The sequence below is a fragment of the Pinus tabuliformis genome, chromosome 9, assembly GCF_031772625.1.
Source record: "Pinus tabuliformis cultivar Carrire ecotype Pingquan chromosome 9, CPIR1, whole genome shotgun sequence".
In the NCBI taxonomy this organism is placed as follows: Eukaryota; Viridiplantae; Streptophyta; class Pinopsida; order Pinales; family Pinaceae; genus Pinus; species Pinus tabuliformis.
Window position 1 is genome coordinate 1,577,136,010 of NC_142307.1, and position 24,624 is coordinate 1,577,160,633.

General features: G+C 39.3%; 1 protein-coding gene across 2 annotated transcripts in view; it reads right to left on the bottom strand.

The window, feature by feature from the left end:
- LOC149154712 (protein PIN-LIKES 7-like) overlaps positions 1–24,624 on the bottom strand; it is a 306,565-nt gene that overhangs the window by 100,938 nt on the left and 181,003 nt on the right. For both annotated transcript variants that reach the window (XM_089440625.1, XM_089440626.1), the window contains exons 4-6: positions 17,021–17,145; positions 16,666–16,787; positions 16,076–16,324 (exon numbers count right to left, since the gene is read on the bottom strand). In XM_089440625.1, the coding sequence (XP_089296751.1) occupies positions 16,076–16,324; positions 16,666–16,787; positions 17,021–17,145 (496 nt within the window). The remainder of the gene's footprint in view (positions 1–16,075; positions 16,325–16,665; positions 16,788–17,020; positions 17,146–24,624) is intronic.

The following is a 24,624-nucleotide window of genomic DNA, read 5'->3' on the forward strand; positions in this document are numbered from 1 at the left end:
GTGAACATTTCAGTTGTGATTTTATTCGTTGTTTGCAATAGCAAATAAACTGCATAATTAAATTTTTAGTTAGAAGAATTATTTTCAGTTGCTGCAATAGATAAGAAATTCACATAGTATCATAGCACAATTTATCAGTCGGAGAGCTCAGAGGCGAAGAGAGAAGGAATTTTGCTACTCATTGTCGGCAGTAAGCCGAAATTCCTAAGGGCAACACAATTATTTTGCTAGGAGGCCGAATTACTTGTATAAGTTCAATTTTTTTAAGTGTAGGGCAGAAAAAATTGATTCTTCCAGATCGAGTAATTCCAGAGGCAGAGGGAGAAGCTTAGTACCTTCGTTGGGCGGATCTCTAGCTGAATGCAGAGGGTTTTGCAGCAGGTTGCTAGAGTAGAGCCAATGTCAAGGTGGAAAATAGGAATAGCACAGTATAAATTCTTCAGTGTAACCATGGATAGAGGTAACATTTATGAGACTTCAAATTTGTCTTCCAGATTGGAGGACGAATTTGCTTGCTTAGTAGGATCAACTTCACAGGAAGTTTGGTATATAGACAGTGGAGCATCAGCGCACAAGACAGGGGTTAGAAAATATTTCTCTAGCTACAAAGAGGAGCAAATGGATTTCCAAATTACTATGGGAAATAGAACGAAATGTACTTCAGTAGGGAGGTGCCATAGATTTTTAGAGGGAGTTAGGAGCAAGCACCAACGCTACAGATGTATTACATGTGCCAGGATTGGGTATGAACCAGATTTCAGTATCCTAGTTGCAGGATAAGGGGTATGTTATTCACTTCATAGGAAAGAAAGTGTATGTCAAACACCCAAGCTGGAAAAAGGTAAGACAGATTGAAGTTTGAAGTAACAGATTGTATCGGTTACAAATTGATTCTCCATTGGCACTAATAGGCAGTGACAGTAGCAGTGGGAAGGAGTTGAATGAGTTATGGCATAGGAGAATGGGACATCTACACCATGTAGCACTTAGGACTCTTAGAGAAATGGTAACAGGGGTTCTTGAACTTGGCATGAAACACGATGATGTGTGTAGAGGATGCATACTTGGGAAGTACGCTTAGGCAGCATTTCCAAGAAGTGAAAGCAGAGTTGATGGTGTGTTAGGACTCATACATTCAGATATTTGTGGCCTGATGTCCACTCAAGCTCTCAGTGGTGCCAAATAGTTCGTCACCTTTATTGACGACTATTCCAAGGAAACCTTGATCTACTTCTTGAAGATCAAATATGAGGTCTTCGATCGTTTCAGAGGTTTAAGGCTCTTGTGGAGAATGCGACAGGGAAGCAGATCAAGGTGCTTTTCTTAGATAATGGTGGAGAATATATTGATAAAGACTTCACAAATTTTTGTGCGAAGGAAGGCATCAAGAGAGAATGGACAACTCCATATAATCCACAGCAGAATGGTGTAGCGGAGCAGAAAAACATAACCATTGTTGGAGCTGCAAAGGCTATGTTATATGATCAGGATCTACCCAGATTTCTATGGGAAGAAGAATGTAACATAACAGTATATATTTAGAACAGGACTCCTCATAGAGCATTGGGGAAGAAAATGCTAGAAGGTGTCTTCATAGGGAAAAAGCCAGAAGCTAGTGACTTCAGAATTTTTGGCAGCATTGCTTATTGTCACGTGCCAAAAGATAAACGTACCAAACTAGATCAAATTGCAAAAAAGGGGTTCTTCATTGGGTATATCGAAACCTCAAAGGCATACATAATCTACATTCCTAGCAATAGGAAGATTATAGTAAGGCAAGATGTGAATTTCATGGAGGACAAAGGTTTCAGGAGATCTTGTGAGATGCCTGCAGGTGATCAGAATCAGTCAGTAGAAGCTCCTTTGGTCCAGCCATAGGGGCAGCCAATGGGACAGTCACAAGGATCAATTACTGTGACCAATACTAGTATTTCCTCGGGTGTAGGAAATTTGGGGAGTTCTCAGCAGATGGAGCAGTAGAGACAGGATGAGGAGGAGCTGGTTGAACCTCCCATGACTAGTGGTTGAGCCAATAGAGAGGTTCGTCAGAAATTGAGAGATGCAGAGGAGTTTATTAGAACTCCTAGGGCGAGCAAAAGACAACACAAATAGCTTGACAGGTACCAAGCATTGGTGGCTCAGGTTGCAGAACCTTCCAACTTTTAGGAGGCTGCACAGCATCAGGTGTTGGTAGATGTCATGGTAGAAGAGTATAACTCTATGATGATGAATGATGTTTGCGAGCTAGTGCCAAGGCCAGAAGACAGATCATTCGTAGGTTCTAGATGGATCTCTAAGATCAAATATGCGGCAGATGACAGTGTGGCAAAGGGGTATGCACAAAAAGAAGGGATAGATTATGAGGAGACCTTCACCCCAGTTTCCAGATACACTTCTATCCGGTCAGTTATATCTCTAGTAGCTCAGATGGGATGGAAAGTTCACCATATAGATGTCAAGACGACCTTCTTGAACGGGGAGATAGAGGAAGAAGTGTATATAGAATAACCAGAGGGCTTTGAGACTCATGAAAGGCACACTCATGTGTGTAGATTGCAGAAAGATCTATACTGACTCAAGCAGGCTCCCAAGGCATGGTATGGTAGGATTGACAGCTACTTGTAGCAGATGGGATTTGTCAAGAGTGAAGCAGATCCCAACCTTTACTATTTGATGGTAGAGGGTGAACCACTCATTCTAGTTTTGCATGTGGATGATTTCTTTTTGACGGGATCATCAGGTCTCATAGAAGACTGCAAGAGGAACCTGGCCGCAAAATTTGGCATGAAGGATTTGGGGTTGATACACTATTTCCTAGGATTGGAAGTGTGGCAGAAGGATGGGGAGATCTTCCTTGGGCAAGGAATATACGTTGCAAATATTCTGAAGAGGTTCAAAATGCAGGATTGTAGATCCATGTCTGCCCCCATGATCACCAACTGGGAGAAGCTAGATGCATCAAATGACAAGGGTATCAACCCCACCTTGTATAGACAACTTATTGGGTCTCTCATGTATTTGGTCAACACTAGGCCAGATATCTGCTTCGCAGTCAATACCCTAAGTCAGTTCATGGTAGAGCCGAAGAGGGTACATTAGGCAGCAGCGAGGCATATTCTGAGGTATGGTAGCGACACAGTCGAGTATGGGTTGAGATATACTTGAGGGGATGACATCGGACTTTGTGGGTACACGGATGTAGATTGGGCAGGCAATTCAGTGGACAGGAAAAGTACCTTTAGGTGTTGCTTCAGTATTGGATCAGGGATGGTTTCTTGGTGTAGTAGGAAGCAGAAGTCAGTAGCACTTAGCTCTGCAGAAGTAGAGTATATGGCAGCCAACACAGCTATGTGCGAAGCTATATGGCTTCGGAAGCTGCTAGTAAGCTTGTTCAGGTAGAGGATGGAGGTGACCAGTGTCTACTGTGATAATCAGGGTTGCATAAAGCTCTCTGAAAATCTAGTGTTTCATGACAAGTCGAAGCACATCGATATTCGGTGTTACTTCATCAGAGATTGTGTACAATGTGGAGCAGTCCAGCTACAGTATGTTCCCACAGAAGAGCATGTTGCATATATACTCACGAAAGCTCTAGGGACAGCTAAATTCATCTTTAGAGAACAAATGGGTATGGTGGAGAACCCGTTTCAATAGCAAGGACAAACTATTTTGGATGCTTTTCAGTGGCAGATGTTGCAGTTGCAGCAACAACATATGAGAGGGATTTGCAGTGCAGATGCAGTATTGACATAAGTATGGAAGTGTCAGCAGCAACACAGATGTAGTGTATATCATAGTTGCACAGTGGTTGGTGGGTAGTATGGCCAGACATCAGCAACGTGACAGGAGATGATATAGATACAGGGTGTGCAGTAGAAATAGAACACATTCCTCGCTAAGAGGGGGTGTTAGTTTTTGTAGCATTGGATGTGTTCTAGCAGTGAAATTTGGTGGACATGCTAGAATACATGAGATCTCCAAAACCTAGAAATTGGTTCTGGAAATTTCGCCTAGAAGTGACGCAATTAGATTATTAACCGCTTTTTAAATATTTCCTAAGTCTAAACTTAGGGAATATAGTTAATTAATCAGTATTGATTGGGATAAGGAGAGAATCATCTAGAAACTCACACGGATCGATTCAGAGATGATCCTAGCCATCGATTATGTTTTAATCTAAGTCATTGTTGCTCCAACAATTGATTATAAGAGGAAATTGACGTGGGGATGGAGTAGACACCAATGCAGATACTCAGTTGCCCAAGAAATTTGATTTTCTCAGTAGCAGCAACTCAACAGAGAAGATATATGTCAAAATTCGGTGATCTCGAATCCTACTACAACAACTAATAATGTTTCTTGTATTTGCTAAATTAATCAAACAAATTACTTGCAATTTCCTATGGCAAATATCGAAACATATACATTACAACCTTCACAAATACAATACTGCGGAAGAAATAAAAACACTAGAAGAATAGATGCACACACAAAAAAAACACCCTTGTTTTTGGACCAATGTCCCCGGAAAAACCCAACTTGGGAAAATTGGTGCAACAACTGAAGGTTCTATTATTATGTAGTAGTAAATCTATGGAAGCTCAAATCTAGCTTTCCATATGTTAGGGTCCTATAAATTTTATAGGATGAGTTGTTGTTGTACCTGATTATTTAGGTTTGAGAGATGTAAATAATGATTCATTTCTGAAATTATTTCCATGAAAAAAAGAAAAATGACAAATAAAAAGGCATGCTAGTCTAAGTGCGCCTTAATGCAATTGATCATGCTTATGATTAATTGAATTGTAAATATTGTAATAATGTGGCTTAAGACCCTTTTCCTTATCGCAATCGCAACCATCATCCCCCATTGAAAACCCCCACTTCACCTTGATAAATGCGATTGCAATCACCTGTACTATCCCCTCATCAAAGCTTTCCCTCCCCTTTCACTTCACTCATCCTATTCACTCATTCCATCTCCCCTCATTATTGCCCATCAATCACTCCTCTTACATACTCTTCCCCCCTCATTTCCTTTCCCAAATTCACTCCACATCCCTCATTTCCCAAAGGAGAAATCAAGCAGTGCATCGCAACAAAGAAAGGAGAGTGATTTTCACAGTTTCAAACCCTCATCATTGTTGACTGCGCAAACTCTGACTGCGCAAAGACTGCGTAAAGTTTCCCCAGAATCTTGGCGCCTCCTCAGCGAAATGTTTTCAAGTTTTTTGAACACCTCACCATCCATAGGTTCATCCCTTCAAAACCCATGTTTTAGTTTTTTCTATAATGCCCTCCTTATATGAAAACCATAAAAAAAAAAATTAATATGACTGCGCAAAGACAGAGCATCTGAGAAATTCGAATTTTCACTCTTATTTCCTGTTTGATTCCACCTATGCATGACCAAACCGTCTTATATAAGGATGTTGTGGAGGAAAACTACCAGCTGTAGCAGAGTTTGGTGCCTTGAAGGTAGTTAGCAGAGAATTTTGACCATGACTGCGTTTTGACTGCACAAAGTCTGAAATGGTGTTTTTTGCAGTTTATTAGTTTAGGAATGTGTTTCACAGCTACATCAACAAAAGAACACTTCCTTCCATCCATGGATCTACAGCAGTGGTTAACAGGCCTCTTCAAAAAACCAAATTTGGCACTTTACTGCACTTTGACTATGCAAAAATATCAGACATTTCTCTATTTGGGTCATCATTTTGAAAAATATTTTGTGGATAACCAGAGTTGAATTTTGGGAAACCAGAGAATGTTTTTGTTCCTAAGACACAAAAGTATAATAACCTATCTCACTTGTTACACAGGTCATATAGTTTGAAATCTATGGGGGTAACTTGGAGACCCATATTTATAGTTTTTCAGAGAAAATTGACATGACAGTTAGCCTAGTCATTGTCAAGATTTTGAATTTTTTGAAAGAAAAGGTGGAATATGAAGCAGTTGAGAGATGGAAGCATGTAATAGGATGTATTAGGTGAATGTATTAGCATTAAGTATCATCTATCTAGTGTTTTAAAATAGTTTTGGTTTAATAAATGCAGCCCCTGTTTTTTGCATTTTAGTTTTAGGTTCATTGAACCTATCCTTTGATATTTTGAAGAGGAATTCGGTCACTTTAGTGATAATTTCGAATTCCTATTATATGTAAGAATGAAAAAAAATGGGGTTAGTTATTAGATATTTCTGTTACTCACGTATACGTACTTCAAACTTTGAAGCATTATGGTTGGAGCCTGTGGAGAAGAAAGACTCTTTAATGTAAAGCAGCTCACAGAGCCTCATTTGATCAAACTTCAGTAATATAGTTGCAGCGATTACAGGATTCTTGTGTCACTCATGCTGGTGAAGTGCATTTACGTTTGTATCTTTGTTTTCACTATTTTTCATATGTAATTGATTCTGGATTATTCTAAGTAAACAAACAGAATTTGTTGCAAAATACACTTTTCTTCCGGCTTACTAATCTTCATGTTTTCTACTTGATGATTAGTATCATAATTCTTAACTGCTCTGATATAATCTGATTCCTTCATCTTTTCTTCTAAATCACACCTCAACCTTAAGAATCCAGCAAAGGTGCCTACCTTGCCCTGTAAGGTTGCCTATAAAACCTGTCTTCGATTGAACCCAACCTGTGACTCCATTGCCCAATGGCTTATTTTACCAGTTTCAACCCAACCCAATTCTAAAAATCCAAACCTGAACTTAATAGCTAGCCTAATATTATTCAGAAGAACATAGCTAAATCAGATAGAGAGATCCCTCTCTGGAGTTGGAAGGGATAGATTCCCAACTTCCAAAGTGGTTTTGTGGTTACCTCTGCAATTATTTCACAGCCTTATTAAATTATAGAGTGATAACATAGTGGCGACCATACTGGGGAAGAACGGTTTAATCTTCCTCAGGAAAGAGTATCAAGTTTTAGATCTAGTTGTTGACGGTGGACAACAATCAAACATATGAAGGCTGAATCATTCACCTGGCGACTCAAACAGTTTCAAGTTGATCTAAAGACTCCATTGGCAGCAAAATCCAGAAATCAAGATGAGTTCTCAATCTAGAAGGTATGCACCTATGAATTGAGATCATATTCTAGGATTTCCAAATCGAATGCCTTGCATAGATTGGCAAACTTATTTACCAAAATTCAAGGATCAGGAAAAAGAGGATGCTGCTCTACACTTGGTCAAGTTTCACATGCATGTACATAGGCTAAAAATTCATTTTCCTGAAGACTGCCTGATGAAGATGTTTATGGCAACTTTGGAGGGAAATGCGAGATCTTGGTATGAAAATTTTCCTGCTGCTAGTATATGTTCTTTAAAGCATTTTCATATTGTTTTTATGAGGAATACAAAGAAGATTATCCATCTTTGTTGCTAGTTCAAACAGTTGTGATCATTTTGAAAGCTTTATTCAATATCTGGAAGGTTACTATGAAGATGATCAGTTCATGGACAAAGAGATACTAGAAGCTTTGGATGAAAATAATTTTCAACATCATGAACAAAAAGTAAGAGCCTTGCTTGAATTGTCTTCCCTTTTGGAAGAAACAGATGATGTATGTAGTCTAGATGTTCATGAAGATTCCCCACGGGAAACAATTCTGGCAGCAGCACAACAAACTGATCAGCCAAAGGTTAAGGAAGAAATTCAGCAGCCTGAACCTGATCAAGAAGAGGAGAGCAGTAAAAATGCAGAGGTTATTTCAGACCCTGTGGATGAGCACATTAGCACTGTGGCAACCTCAAGCAAAGAAGGCGAAATTAAAGAACAAAGTCATCTTGCCAATCATCAAGTAAAGGTAATTGAGCATATTATTGCAGATTCATTTGTTGATTTGCAGCAGTATTGTGATCAGAAAGAAGAACCAACAAAGCTTAATAGTCTTGATCCACAAGGACATTTCCAACAAGTAGTGTTTCTTCCATGACTGAAGACCAATCAAATTTGCATGATGAAAACTGTGTTTTATTTCATGATTCTAATAATGATTTGCAACAAGATTTTCAGTTTTCATATGACCTAAACAGAGACAAAGACAGTGTTTCAAATTCTCTTTCATGCCATCTCTTGTCTCAATTTGTAGCCCATGAAGAAAATCATGAAAATTCTCAGTCCTTAGTTTCTTCCTTGGTTGTTGATGAAATAAGACAGCATGTTATTATAAGTCATGTTCCTTCTCCTGAAATTGATAAAAGTATGCAGCTACCGTGCCATCTTTTGTGTGAACGAGTTAATGATAAGCATAATCAATCAGCTCTTTCTTCTTTCCAGTCATTTTCTAACTCAACCATTGAAATATATGTTGAATTAAATAAAGAGTCCTTTTCAGACATCCCTGTTGCATATGATAGTGTTGTTGTAATTACAGAGATTCAAGAACATTCAGAGTGCTTATCTATCATGGATAATAAGAAGGAAAAACAATTTGCTCCCATTCTATTTGAAGAGAATCAGTTTCAACTCATAAACAAAACAACAATTTGGAATGAGGTTTGTTTTTCTGTTTTAAATCATCCAGAAGATCTTGTGTTGCATTTTTTCCATGATCCTTTGGTCAGTTTATTATAGTCAGCAGTGAAGGGAGAATTTTCCAGAATCATTAATACATGTATTGGATCTAGTGGAAAGGTTGAGTTGCCATTCTTTGAGTTTATTTTTCTGCCTAGAGTAGGGGAATGCAAACTTCAGTTAAGTATCCATTTGCTTGACTGGTTGCATTGGATGTTTGTTATTACTTGATATGGCAGTCATTTCATCATATTAGAGTGAGTAGGTGGGTGCAAATAAGATCAGTGCTCTGAGCATCTTTTTGAAGCATTCTTTTCAGTTTTAGTTTTAGATTGCAGTATAGCTTTCAGTTCAAGTGTGTATTTCAGATTTCAGTTTGCAGAATGGTTTTAATTTCAGTTTGAAGATTTTCAGTCGCAAAGGTTTCATGGTAGAACATGTCGCAGATTTGGGATTAGCCCAATGGATTAGACTACTAGTCTACAGAGTTCTTGCCACCTCACAAGGAGGATGCCATCCCCATTGGAGCCATTGTTAGGGTCCTATAAATTTTATAGGATGAGTTGTTGTTGTACCTGATTATTTAGGTTTGAGAGATGTAAATAATGATTCATTTTTGAAATTATTTCCATGAAAAAATAGAAAAAATAAAAACTAAAAAGGCATGCTAGTCTAAGTGCGCCTTAACGCAATTGATCATGCTTATGATTAATTGAATTGTAAATATTGTAATAATGTGGCTTAAGACCCTTTTCCTTATCGCAATCGCAACCATCATCCTCCATTGAAAACCCCCGCTTCACCTTGATAAATGCGATTGCAATCACCTAATCACCTATACTATCCCTTCATCAAAGATTTCCCTCCCCTTTCACTTCACTCATCCTATTCACTCATTCCATTTTCCTTCATTATTTCCCATCAATCATTCCTCTTACATACTCTTCCCCCCTCATTTCCTTTCCCAAATTCACTCCACATCCCTCATTTCCCAAAGGAGAAATCGAGCAATGCATCGTAGCAAAGAAAGGAGAGCAATTTTCACAGTTTCAAACCCTCATCATTGTTGACTGCACAAACCCTGACTGCGCAAATACTGCGTAAAGTTTCCCCAACATCTTGGCGCCTCCTCGGTGAAATTTTTTCAAGTTTTTTGAACACCTCACCATCCACAGGTTCTTCCCTTCAAAACCCATGTTTCAATTTTTTCTATAATGCCCTCCTTATATGAAAACCATCAAAAAAAATTAATATGACTGTGCAAAGATAGAGCACCTGAGAAATTCGAATTTTCACTCTTATTTCTTGTTCGATTCCACCTGTGCATGACCAAACCATCTTATATAAGGATGTTGTGGAGGAAAAACTACCAGCTGTAGCAGAGTTTGGTGCCTTGAAGGTAGTTAGCAGACAATTTTGACCATGACTGTGTTTTGACTGCGCAAAGTCTGAAATGGTGTTTTTTGCAAGTTTATCAGTTTAGGAATGTGAAAATTCCTACACTAAAGGAACCCCGACTGCAACAAATCTGAATCTACTTCACCTACTTGATTTTTAACATACATTAGCCAAGTTATTCTTCTGAATATTGACGCAAATTACTTCTGCAGCCTACACTAATTAAATATTTGATCTCATGAAACAGAAAACATAGCAAAGAACAAGATACATAGGAGACACTTATTTTTGGACACAATAGTCCTCGGAAAAACCCAATACGGGAAAACCGGTGCAACAACTCTGAGGGTTTATTATTATGCAGGAGAAATATTTGAATACAAATCTTGGATGCTCATCTAACAATCCTTTACAGAGAAAATAATAGCGAAAAATCTAAGTGAATTTTACCTCACTTCACCCGGCAGAATTCCGGCCAATCCGGCACAAGACTGGCTAACCCCAGCTATTTCTGCGTTGGCCCTGCGTAAGCCCTGCATCAACCTTTCAGGCTCTGCGTCAACTATCCCGACTGTTTCGACAATTTTGGCTTCTAGGTGACAAACATCTTTCCCATTTGCATAGTCCTTTCTGGCTCTCCGTCAAGGCTGCATGGGCCCAAACTAGGCCAACGTCATCTCTCCCAGCTACTGCACTGCCTCTCTGCAAGCTCTCTCCGCCTCTCTGTCAATATTCTCCGGAAAGTCCTTCTCCCAGATTCTCACTGCCCCTCTGCTGCAGAATGATCACCTAGTTCGAATTTCTCAGCTTCCTAGCCCCAAAAAACTCTAGATCAATCTGTTCTCACTGTGTGTGTTTCCAAATGAACCCCAAGCCTCCATTTTATACTTTTCATGTTGAGTCTTCAAAGACCGAGATTAAGTCTCTAATCAATGACTAAGATTAAAACATGACGTAATCTGCCTTCTAGATCATTCTCACCCATATTTTGATTAATACCCATTATTATTTTAGTTTCCATAAGTTTAAACATAGGAACTCCATTAAAAATATTAATTATTTTAATAAAATACAATCCGGGTGGAATTTCACAGCTAATTATTTTGCCAATGAGCCGCAAACCAGAGGGAGAGGCCGTATGCAGACTAGTTTCATACCAGGAAGACTTCTGGGTGGAAGTACAGGACGTGTGCATCGTTATTGAACCTTTGGTAAAGGTTCTTCGGTTGGTTGATGGTGAGAAGCCCACAATGGGCTATTTGTATGAGGCCATGGACAGGGCCAAAGAAGCCATTCGAGCATACTATGATGGTAAGGGAGATGATGGGTTTCAGAGACAACTCCTCCTATGGGGAGTGATTGATGAGCGATGGAACAACACACTCCATCGTCCCATTCATGTTGTTGGGCTTTTCCTGAACCCTGCATTTTCTTCCGCATGTGGGTTTGATTTTGATGCTGAGATCATGGATGGATTCTTATCCTGTGTCCAGAAGATGGTGCGATCTCCAAAACAACATATAAAGATCTCTAAACAAATTGAGACATAGAGGATGGCAGGTGGCACATTTGGCTTTGACATGGCTGTCACTGATAGGACGATTAAAACGCCAAGTATTTTTTAGTTTGTAACTTTGTTTCAAATTTCATTGTCTCTTCAAATTCCATTTTTTTCTTATGTTTATTTAAAATTTTATTTGTAATTTTGTTGTAGATGCATGGTGGAAAATGTATGGTGGTAGGGTACCCCTTCTGCAAAAGCTTGCCATTCGCATCCTCAGCCAAACATGTAGCTCCTCAAGATGTGAGCGCAATTGGAGTGTATTTGAAAAAATACACAACAAGAAGCGCAACAGGTTAACACTTAAACATTTAAAATATTGCAAATTTCCAAATAAATTTTTGAATTCATTAAACAATATTTTTTTTATAATTATTAATTATTATTTCATGGTCTTTGTACAGGTTGGAGTCCCAGCGCCTTAATGACATGGTCTATGTCTACTACAATCTTCGATTGTGGGTGAGGCAACTTGAGAAGACACCTGATGTGGAGGCCATCTCATTGGATGGGATTGACACCACTGCTGCATGGAGGGTTGAGGCCGAGAGGCCTCTCATGGAGTCTGCTGATGATTGGTTAGTGCAGGATGTAGTGGAGGGGGAGGAGGAGGAGGAGGAGGAGGAGGAGCAGGAGGAGGAGGAGGAACAGGAGGAGGAGGTGACACCACCTGCCCGGGCTACCACTGCCACCAGTAGAGGACGTGGTCTACCTCCTATAGCTCCTACTTCTAGTTCTTCAGCTTCTAGAGCACATCAGACTCCACTGCCATCTCCACCAGCACGGGCACCAACATCTACATCTAGAGGGAAAGGGAAAGCTGTGGCATTTTCTCGCAAGAGGGGCAGAGGAAATCAATAGGATTAGACTTTAGTTATTTTCTTCATTTTATTGTATATGACATTATGACATGATGAGATACATTATCATATTTTTTGTTGATATTTTGAGGCTGAGTTGGGACTCAGGAGTTAGGACTTACTATTCAGGACATGATTCAATGTTATGCGTGATTTTAGCACTAGAAATGATATTAAACATCTTATATATTAGTTCTTTTATCATATTTATGTGTCAATGTATTTATTTTATGTTGTAGATGGTTTAGATATTAAAAAAAATGAAAAAAATGAATATTTTTGTACCAAACGATTATTTCCCAATTATTTCCGATTATTTCCCGATAATTATGATTTTTTCCTCGCGCCGATATTATCCCAATAACGATTAATGCAACATTGAATTTGATCAAATAGGTTCTACTAGATTTTTAGGGGAAAATCTAGGGTAGCATTGGACTATTTTTGGCATGCATTATGTCAAGAGTGGTATACTCAGTGAGAAGAACAAAACCCATGTTTCCGATTTTTGAGTTCCTCAAGATCTACAATTTGAACATGATGAAAAAGCATTGACGATGATGATATGGCAATGCATCAAATTATTTGGACAAACAAAGCAAGACCTAAATGAAATCACATTGAGTTACAACAAATCCAAGTAGTAGAATTGGAAAATTCACCAAGGTGTTGGAGAACTAGAGAAAGGTGGTCAAATTCGAGTTATTCTGCATGGGAAATTCAAGTCAATGGATAAGTAGTTGTTGGAAAGGTTAAGTGGGAACCTTGGAGCACTTATTGCAACTATTTTTCATCTTATTTCCTTTTGGGCCACTTGAAATTGGAACATTGGATTTCCTTGGTTTGTGATAGTCAATTTGACCCCTTAGTGGGAAAAGTCATGAACTTAATGCAATATTTTATTAAATAATTACTAAGTCCAAACATGTGGATGACTAGTAAATACTATTTTATAGACGGAGTCAAACTAGCTATTAGCTAGCCACTATCTAGATGTTAGAAAATGTTTATAAAAGGCTAGCCTTCCCTCTAGTGAAGGTTGTTGACTATGAAATCATTTAATGCGATAATACAAAGAAACCATTTTGCAAAAAACATTTTCATATGTTGAGTTGATTTTTCTATTCTTTTCCTTCGTAGTTTTCACCTCTATCATTGTTCTTTAATAGGGTTATTTCCATCAAAAAATCAAGATATCGATCCAGTGAAGGATAGACAATCACATGGAAGGGGAGCTCAAAGCCTAATCCTTCACCTCATCCTTAGATAGTTGCTGAAAATACACTTTTCCAAGTGTTGCACAAGCCCTTTAGGGGGGATCTCCATCTGGAATTGTGGACTATTGGCACCACTGTTGTTATTTTGGTTGGGTTATTTTGAATGAGTAGGTCCTCCTAATGAGTTAGATCTTTCCGAATGTAATCCAAGGTTAAGAGTGTGGGATAGTTCCACCCTCAACTTCTCATTCCTCTCTAGTTTCAAAAGTGAAAATTGACAAAGGAAGGGTTGAGATTGCAACTCTACAAATTGGTAAGGTAAAAGGAAAAGGTAAAGCCTCACTCTTTATTCATCTTATATTTGAAAAATATAAAATCAATTCCTTTTTATTTTTACGACTAGATTGCTGCAATTTTCTCATCATACATACCTAATAGTCCTTGAAGAAAAAAAGCTTAAATTTACATCTTGTCCAAGGAAGTGATATATCTATTTTCTTAGTTTATTTTTCCATGTTTTACACGGTATATCTAGCTTATGTGTACATATCTGTAGAAAAATATAGTTGTAGTAGACCTTTCTACTGCAGAGTTTCACTCAACAAGGCTCCATTTTACAAGTACCTTTATTTTGCCTTGTATTAGCTCAAATTTGTTTTTATAGTATATATTTTGAATATGTAGCTTATATTAGTTCATTTCATCCTTTAAAAGCTTAATCATTAGCTAAATTAATTTTTTGGGCTGTACAGTTAGGGGGTTATGACCCCAAGACCTCATAAATTGAATTTCCAACTCTATCCAATTTGATCTTTAAACTCATCATCTTGAGCCCTAGTATTAGAGTGTATTTATAAGTGATTTACATAAGCCTCCCTTGTGGTTTAAATTCCACTAAAGAGCAGGAGAAAAGGTTGTTGAGGTGATAGTGGCAACCCTTTCTTTCTGTTTCCATAAGGTCTACGCTTCTAGCCCTCGCCTGGTGAGGATTTGCACTTGGCTTGCTAGATTTTGCGGCAACCGGAAGCATGAGAATTTAAAGAGAGAGAGCAAAAAGAGGAAAAGGACACTGCCCAGAAAATTAAGTCGTGTGAAAACAACTTTACAAGAGAAGATGATTATGGTATTGATAAGAAATTTGTATTCCAAATCTCACAAAATAAAAGAACATATGACGATTGATACATTGATTTTGGAGTCTAAGTGCATTACTTACAGAAAAGACTAACCCAAGGAACTTGTCGAAGACAGGTTAATGATAAGAGAGGTCACTCTAGGAGATGGGAGGTCTAGAAAAGCTGAAAGAAAAGGAAATATGCCAAATGCACAAAAAAATTAGGCCACTGTCTTACTGTCTCCTCTCCATTCCACTGTTTGCATGTATTAAAACTTAAGAAACTTGAACTTGGGCTGTGCCTTTTAAAAATGTTGCCTCCATTATCTAGCCACTACACCACATATTACTTAGTAAGTAAAAAACATAAGGTTTTAAAATGAAACGAAATTATGAAGGATGGAGGAATTTCATCAATGTGTTGGGGTATTTGACCATACACCCTTTAGTTTATCCCTCTACTAGCCACAATACTGAAAGTTATTTTGCAGATGTAAAAGTTGAAAAATAATAAATCGAATTTACCAAAGAAAAAATAGCAGATTTGACCAACTTTTGTCAGATAATGGACTGTCATTGAATGATGAAAATATTTGCACTAAAACTTGATGCAACTTTTACAAGCCAAGGGTCTATGCATTTGATGTCAAAACATTAAAAAACCTTTTATGAAATGGACAAGGTTAAAAGCAAATGGAACTCATTCTTTAACGTGGCCATTTTCTTTTATGACTATTTATATTTATGCAAAAATTATAGGAAAAATGGGTCTATTCCATCATGATGAATTGAATATTTCCAAAGCAATTCTCAGGAAATTAGTTCATCATTCACAAGTAAAGCTGAATAGAAAATAAAAGGGTATATTAATGAAGCGACTAATAGCAAAAGAACCCATACCACGGAAAAAACGATAAGAGAACATATACCGGATCAGGTTTATAGAACTATTAATTAGCCTTGTGTTACCTCTGGATCATACAACAACTTGTTAAGTACTAGCTGTGCGACCATGGGCACACTAATTAGAAAAGAAAAGGTGAACTACATTGTTACAAACAACCAAGGAAAGAGCCATACTAATATTATTGTGAAACGGAATCCTCAACAAGGAATATGCCACTTTTCTTTTTCAACTAGTAAACTTGAAAGTTGAAACTAAGATCACAAAGACAAAAACCACAAGGCCGGCCTTGTAGAATTTCCAAAATAACTTTAATAAGGGAACAAAATATATATGAGGTTGCAAGGTCCCAAAAATTTTGAATCTATGGCAAGGTCTACATCAAGCAAAATCCAATGATCAAAAATCATATTTAACTAAAGATATAAATATCATCTTAAACAAAAGCCATAAATATGCTAGTCTATGAAGGAAAATGGGACAACTTACATTTCCTTTGCCAAACTCTTTGTTAAAATCCTGTGTCTCAGATGGAAACAGAGACACATTTTTTCCAGTAGAATTTGACATTTCTGTATGGACTCCCTGTAGAAGATTAGATTGCAGTCTAGTATTTGAACAGTCCTTACTTGGGATCTTCTCTTCAACCCTAGCTTCTATTTGAGTTTCTTCATCCCTTTGACACGATGATGATCTCACAATATTGTAGACAATAGACCAGATGTAGATGGCCCCAATCTGCTCTAGAAGGAAAAGTTAGAAGATGAGAAGTATTTCACAGATCACGTTTATGATATAGACTTCCTTGCATAGCAAGGTTCAGAGTATCATTTTTATTTTACTATCAGGGCATATACTCCCTCATTTAACATGATTTCCTTCTCACTCTGTTGCACTTAATTTAACAAGTAAACTCTGAGATGATAATGTAAGGCAAGTTCATTTCTCAGTTTCTCTCAATCATCAAAGGCGCTCAAAACATGTCCAACAAACCAAGTAGATTCAAGTGGACATTATTAGAATACTTTATCATTTATTCTAAAAATTTTGAAATTATAAGTTTAGGTGGAATAGTATACCGCCATAGAGAAGGATGCATAAGCCATTCCATAGTCCATACAAACAGCAGCATCTCCAAAAGGACTGGCTTTTTGTTCACAAATTGCAGGAATGATAATCAGAAGCAAATTTCCAACGTTTCCTGTGTACAATCAAAGGCAAAGCTCAAAAGAGTTTCATATTACTAACTCTCTACGATTTTGATGGTAGTAAGACCTGAACCTCAAAACATATTTAAATTAAATTCCAGTCTCACCCTATATTTGCCTATGTTAAAAAGTGGAACTTAAAATAGATATCGATGACCTTATTTAGAGGCATGCAAAACAACATTTAACTAATGAATTGCCTGCAATAGGCATAAAATGCACCTGCCTGCAGCACAGTTTCCAATAACAAGGCCACTTAAATGCTTTGGAGTTCTTGTAATTTTCACCACGATCCACCCATAGAAACCTCCAATCAAAAATGTTAGAAGAAGGTTAACCGGCATGTACCACCTGAAAAACACCACATAAGGATCCAAAAGTTTAGAACAAAATCAACATAGCCAAAGTCTATGTGGTTGGATCCAGGAACATAAATAGTGATACTTCAATATTTCAAAACTGTATAGAAAGAAAGAAAGAAAGAAATTATTTTAACGTCCACGAGGCTAAAGATAGTCTATGAGACAGATTGCTTCTTCATCTGCTTGATGTATTCGGCCCTTTTTCTGTGAAGCTTCACAATAAATGCTCCCAGCTTCTCGACAAACCCCTCGCTAAATAGATATATCAGTGGTAATGTTTATAATTTTACACTGGCATGATAATAAGATAAGAGGGAATTGTATGTTGATTTGGGGTAGCATCGGATGTGCTCTAGCCATGAAAATTGGTGGAGAGGCTAAAGCACATGGGATCTCCAAGACCCAGAAATGGTTTGGGCAGATTCTAACCAGTTTGGGAGATATTAAAATAATTAATATTTTTAATGGAGTTCCTAAGTGTAAACTTAGGAAAAATAAAATATTAATGGGTATTAATATAAAACTGGGTTAGAAGGTTCCAGAAGTCATGGATCAAGCCAAATCTAATATTAGTCGTTGATTAGAGATTTAATCTTGGGCGTTGAAAGACTAACAGGAAAAGTATAAGAAGAGGTTTGAGGGTCAGTTGGAGAACGCACTGAGGGAGACCAGTCAGTTCGATTTCTGGAGCGGGGTTAGCTGAGAAATTCGAACTAGTGGTTTGGAGAGTAGCAAGAGGCAACCAGTACGGAACAGAGAGTCGGGAATAGCACCAGAAGACCAGCGCAGAGGTGAGAGAGACAGATGCAGAGGCAGCAGAACTGCCTAGTCACTGGAGGGCCTGCGTGGGTGACACAGAGAGGCCCAGTGCTGACGCAAAGAGACAGGAGCTGACACAAAGGGTTTGGGAGCTGCGCAGAGGCCAGCGAGCTTGACGCTGAGACTGGGAGAAGTGTTGGGGAATTTTTTCTCTGTTGGGTAAGCCAGTTTGGCACCGATTTGTACTGAAGATTATTGAATAATAAAATCCTCCTCTGCTGCACCGGTTTTCCCGCATTGAGTTTTTCCGTGGACATTTGTCCAAAACATCTGTGTTGATGTGTCTAATTCTTGTGCATATATTTTTTTCTGTATTATGGTGTGATATCTGCAGCAAAATTTATTTTAATGTTTACTGAAGGGTTTTTCGTAAATAACTTATTGGGAAATAAGTAGGTAAAATAAATCAGTTGCTGCAGTGGTAGAATTTTCACATTGTACTGCAATCCTTAATTGCATTTTTTATGTATCAAATATAGCAATACCAATAGGCCCTTTTATGGCATATTTTGAACTTTGAAGTTGAATCATTTTTCCAAGGTGGAAGGGGAAAGAGTTATATAGAGAAAAGTACAAAGAATAAAGATATCAGAGCATGCCTGTTGAGTTGGTGTTATTTTGCGAAGCTTAACTAATTATAACATTAACACTAAGTCAACTAACCACTATTTAGCTTCACATTAAAAAGTGAAGATAATAGATAATAATATAAAACTATATTAGAGCCTAGATAAACTATGTATTAGACCTGTTACCCCCCCAAACCCTCACTTTTTGTGGTGCAATCTTAAAGCATAAGTAAGACCATGGAGGAACTAAGAGGGGCTACAAACTATCATTATAATAGTGCCCTCTCTCACTTTAGGCCAGCTCTTCTCTGACACAAGGGATGTATTAGTAAGATAGGATTGCCAAAGACATATAATGGAAGCTCAAGGTGAAATGAAGAGTTGATCGTTGGCAAAAGGAAGGCTATGCTTTTTTGTATGAATAAAGTGATTGTTGGAAAAGACTAGTTTAAATCCATTAGGCGAGTAGAGTCAAAGATAAACTAGGGAGGGAAGCAACTCTGAGTTTCTTTCATATGTGATAAGGAGAGAATGAAGGTGAAATGAATAAGCTACTTTAACCTTATCTTATTCACAAATGCAGAAATTGACTCGGATTAATCTTAATGAGGAAAGTATCTAAAACATGTATGAATGTGTGCCTATAAATAGATAATGTGAATATGGTAGCAGACTCAAATTAAGATGAATGATACAACAATACATTTCCAGCCATAGACAAAAAGATACACGAGAGAGAAATAGCCCACAAATAAGTATGTCTAAAATGAGCAACAAATTTACCATGAGTCTATCTCTTTATAGCATATTTTCTTGCAAGTGATCCCCATCATTCATCTTCAGCAGTATTTAGTCCAAACAATATGTCACAAGAATAGAAAAGCGTAAACTTCATCACCTTCAAAAAATTCAACCAAGCTCCAAGGGGATATCTCCAAATTCAACCATCCCCCAAAATGGAGTGCGCAAAAATTTATATAGATTTCAGCTCAACTCCTCTACAATAAAATAATATTTGTGGTTTCTAGACACACCCATTTCTCCTAAGAAAACTCTAAAAAAGGATTACAATAATATATAGCCACTCAAGACAAAAATGCTCATGTAAAATACTAGAATAATGTGGCTTCATAAGCAAAAATGCCACATGTCTTCATCCTCAAGCAACATACTCATACAAATCCATGCAAGGTGCCATTTGTCCCCTTCTCCTTTGGAAATATCTTCAAGAATAACCTCCAACAACCACTCTTCATTAAAATAATATACTTGCCAATTCAAATGGAGAAGGACACTCTACAAGAGGTTCCTTTTTCAAGAAACAATGTAAAATAATCTCCACAAGAGGTGCACCCGTGATTTTTGTGCATAATGGAGACCTTCGGACCATATTGACCCATCAAAATAACCTAATATTAACAATAGGTGTGCAATAAGATGGTCAAGGAACTATTACCCACCAAAAGTGGGTAACCCCATAGGTGAAAACTTTTCTCCTATCTTGGACAACCAACATTTCGATACATTGCTTAGTTATGATGATATGCCACTTTTCTCCGCCATTTGCACTGGTCATACACCTCTCACCATTCGACATTCCTCTTGAATGATGCTGGGCTACCACTCGTCAGGTACTTTAACCATTTTGCAATCAACTATTTTTACTTAATGTTTTGGGAATTCTAACATGAATAAAGGGGTGATCTAGATGATTGACCAATCTTGATTATAAGCTTGTTCTCTCACCTTACCAGGGGGTTAGTCTTTAGCCCTAGTCTAGTGGAACCTCCTCTGAGGCCTCAGGGTTATAGGAGGGGCATTACTTGGGAAGATTGGATTGAATGTAATGTCCCTTCCTAAATTATTTTGGAACAGGATTTATTTCTACATTTTGGGGGCCAATTTTGGTGAAGACAGGGCCCATTTGATTTTTGATAGAAGACTTAGCAGTTAGAGGTAAGTTAATTTTATTTTATTTTGTTTTGTTAATGATATGTGGGTGCCACCCACATAAGAAATACGCACTCCCTAAGCCAATGCTTCGAAATGTATGAGAGGGAAGAAAAGGTGTGAAGAAAGGCTCCGCGAAAGTTATAAAAGGAAGGCATCACACTTCATTTTTCATTCTTGGGTTATCGAATTTGATTTTGTTGCTCGAGTTGTTTAGCCGGGTCACTTGCTGTTGAGCAAGAGTTTTCCAAGTGGAGAACTCATCCTTTCTTTGGGGGACTTCGAGTGCCACCCTAGATAGGTTCATCCATTATCATTCGGAGGAGATTTGTAGAGATATTTCTAGCATTTGTATTCAATTCACCCCAGCAGTGTGTATTTCTGGAGGACGTAGTAGTGGATCTAGTGTGGTCGTTGCAGCATTGTTTCGAAGGGCTACTGCTGGGAGAAATTAGGAGAAGAAGGCTCAATATATTTGTTGGCTATTGGGTGAGTTTGAGGGCTGGAAGTGGCAGCAATATTCAAGAGTGATTTTGCAGATTTTGTGGCCTGCGTAGAAGAGAAAAACTGGGTATACGTGGGAGATAGAGTTTCAGCCATTGGGGCTATTGCTTGTCGGGAGAAATAAGGGAAGTATTGGTGGAGTTGATTGCTACATTTCAGGAGTGTTTGGGGAGGATTTTGTTGGTGGTTTGACAGACAGCGTGCTTCAACAACTATTGGAAAGTGTAGGGCTTTTGGTGGTCAATTTTGGAAGTTCAAAATTAGGCCAAACCATTTCTGGGTTTTTGTGGGTTTTTCCTGAGGAGCCTAGATATAAATTTGCAGAATCCTTTGAGCAATGTGTTGATTTGGGGTAGCATCGAATGTGCTCTAGCCACGAAATTTGGTGGAGAGGTTGGAGCACATGAGATCTCCAATACCCAGAAAGAGTTTGGGAAGATTCTAAACAGATCAGGAGATATTAAAATAATTAATATTTTTAATGGAGTCCCTAAGTCTAAACTTAGGGAAAATAAAATATTAATGTGTATTAATATGAATCTGTGTTAGAATGGTCCAAAAGACATGGATCAAGCCAGATATAATCTTAGCCGTTGATTAGGGACTTAATCTCGGCCATTGAGATGTCAATAGGAAAAGTATAAGAGGGCTTGAGAGTCACTTGGAGAACACATCAGAGTGATCAGTCATTCTATTCTCTAGAGCGGGGTTTTGCTAAGAGAGATAGAATCAGTGATCGGGAGAGTAGCTGAGGGGCATTGAATACAAAGAAACAAAGAAGGGAGAGATTGTGCTGGGAGAGTAGCGCAGTAGCCAAGGAGGGTGACGCAAAGCCAGCAAGGGCTCATGCAAGGCCATGCAGAGACAACCAAGTGTTGCGCAGAGCACCAGAGGGGCTAGCGTCGTTGACGCGGAGGCTCCCAGAGCTGACGCAGGGCCTCCTGGAGCTGACACAGGCCAAGGAAGGCTGACGGACAGCCAGTGCTGGGCTAGGAGAGGCTGACGCAATCTAGATTGGGTAGATGCTGGGGTTGCAGAGCAGTTTTGTGCTAAGGAACTGTCGGAAGGATTTTCCGGGGTTTCAACCAGGAGATTTCTCTCAAACTGTGAGGTATGGCTGCTAAGGAAATTCTTTGTTGGGTAGGCCAGTTACGACACCAAAATTGTACTCTAATATTTCTTAATAAGAAAACTCTCAGATAGCTGCACCGGTTTTCCCGCATTGGGTTTTTCTAGGGACATTGGTCCAAAAATAATGGTGTCATATGGTGTGTTTATTCTTGTTTCTTTTAGTTGTTGATCTGTAATATGTTGAGCATGCACTGGTGTTTATTTTCAGTATTTACTTTGTAAATAACTTGTTAAAGAAAAATAACAAGTAGGTAGGAATAAATAAAAAAAAGTGCATGAAGGATTTCTAAACTAAGTAAACTTAGAAACTTCAACATGGTATCAGAGCGTGATTACAGATCACAAGAGGACTAAGAGACATCAGTTGAGCAGAGCAATAGCAGCAGAAAACAGTTGTCTCAAGGTGACAGAAGCTGTTTCTAGTAGCGCAGAATCCAAGGAAGTGTGACGCAGAGTCAGCCAAAGCCACGCAGAAGAAGCCAGGAACTATGCAGAGCCTCAAAGAGGTCAGCGTTGTTGATGCAGAGGGCCAGAGGGCTGACGTAGGACATCCCAGGGCTGACGCAGACCCGTCCAAGGTGACGCAGAGCCAGTGTGAGGCAGAGAAGGCTGACGCAGTTCATAGAGAGGTAGTTGCTAGGGTCTAGAGGGCTGCAGGAATATTGCAAAGTGGAGCTGGTGAGGTACTGTAGTCAGAACAGTACCTGATAGAGCAGGGCCAGAGGAGTTGTTACCAAGGGTTTCTAGCCAAGGAACCTAGATCAATAGTGCAGTTGTATAAGACGATCAGAGTAGGGGGCATCTCGACAAGTGGAAAAAGGATTTCCAGGAGGGAAATCAGGACTCAGAGGGAGTCCAGAAGAGAACTTCCAGACGGGAAGTAGAGACTCAGAGGAGTCGAATAGAGAACTTCCAGGAGGGAAGTAGAGGAGCATGATGGCACTACACGGGGTAAGAGACCAGGATAGACTGGACGGAGCATCGAACTTTGCAATCTAGAAGGCCAAAATCTATTCTGTGCTTGATAGGAATCGTGTCAAGAACTTCGCCTTGAAGGTAATAGCTGTCCTAGTTGACCCCAGTGATAATAATAGGTACGAGGAGGCCATGGCAAGGGCCAAGTGCATTATCCTTGACAGGGTCAAGGATCATGTGGTACCACATATAGTCGAGAAGGAAACAGCAGTTGAGATGTGGGAGGCTCTCAAGAACCTGTACCAACATACTTATGTGCAGAGAAGAATTCTACTCAAGAACCAGATGAGGTCGTATCAGATGAAGAAGGGTCAAACGATTGACTCCTTCCTCGGAGGACTGAATGAGATCCGAGATCAGTTGATTGCTATAGGAGCGACACCGGATCAGGAACTTATGGTGAGGACAACCCTGAATGCTATCTCAGAAGAGTGGGAAGTGTTCGTCCAGAGCATCTTGGGTAGAGGGACTCTCCTACCTTGGGATGAGATGTGGGCAACTCTTTGCTAGGAAGAGATCAGACCGCAGTCAAAGACAGGTAGTAGTAGGAAAGGGATCAAGGTCAAGCAGGAGGAGGAGGATGTGGCCCTAGCATCTGAGGGAAAGCAGGAGAAGCGGAAGAAGAAAGGTCTCTCCAAGATCAAGTGCTTCCACTATGGGGAGATGGGTCATTATGCAACCCAGTGCCCAAGGAAGAAGAATAAGAGAGAGTCTTCCGAGACTAAGGCAGCGCTAGCACAGGCAGAGAAGGAAGTTTTGATAGAGGATGACTGTGCCATGAGTTCACACGCACCACTTGAGCGGAAGTGGGGAGACATCGAGATGTAGTCAGGAGGACTACAGGCAATGAGGGGTAGGATCCTTGAGGTACCCAGCCTCTTGGATTAGACCTTGCTACGGGAGCCCCGACAAGGAGTGGCAGGATTGGCTGGGTGGGTAGAGACGGATGCAGATGGAGTGGCAGAGGGAGCTACAGTGCAGGAGTCCCGAGACAACACGAGGCTAGCAGGCTGCAGCAGTGCGAGAGGCATAGGAGTGTTGCACCAGTGCAGGATGGCACAGAGAGGTGTGCAAAGGTGTGAGATGCAAGAGAGTTGTTGCAACAGTGCAGAGGTCAGAGAGGGAGCACTTGTTAGTGGCAGAGGGAGTTTCAGCATCAATGGGTGTCTCTATCCCAACAAGTAGGTCAGATGGAGGATCAGTTACTTACTTCTCAGTAAGTTGCAGTGCAGCAGTGGGCAACACAATGCAACATGATGAGAGGAGGTGCAATGCGGATGCAGTGTTGGGAGAAAGGACCAACAGCAACACGGATGCTGAGGGAGTTGTCGTACAGATGCAATAGTGGCAGTGGTAGAATCATGGGCAGCAGTACAGGATGTAGCAGTGCAGAGGATGTTGCATAGGAAGGCCTACCATCAGCACAAGTACCAATGCCAGATGATCAGAGTAATACTCAGTGAGGAGTATTGCTAGAGTACAGTCCTCACTAAGAGGGAGTGTTGATTTGGGGTAGCATC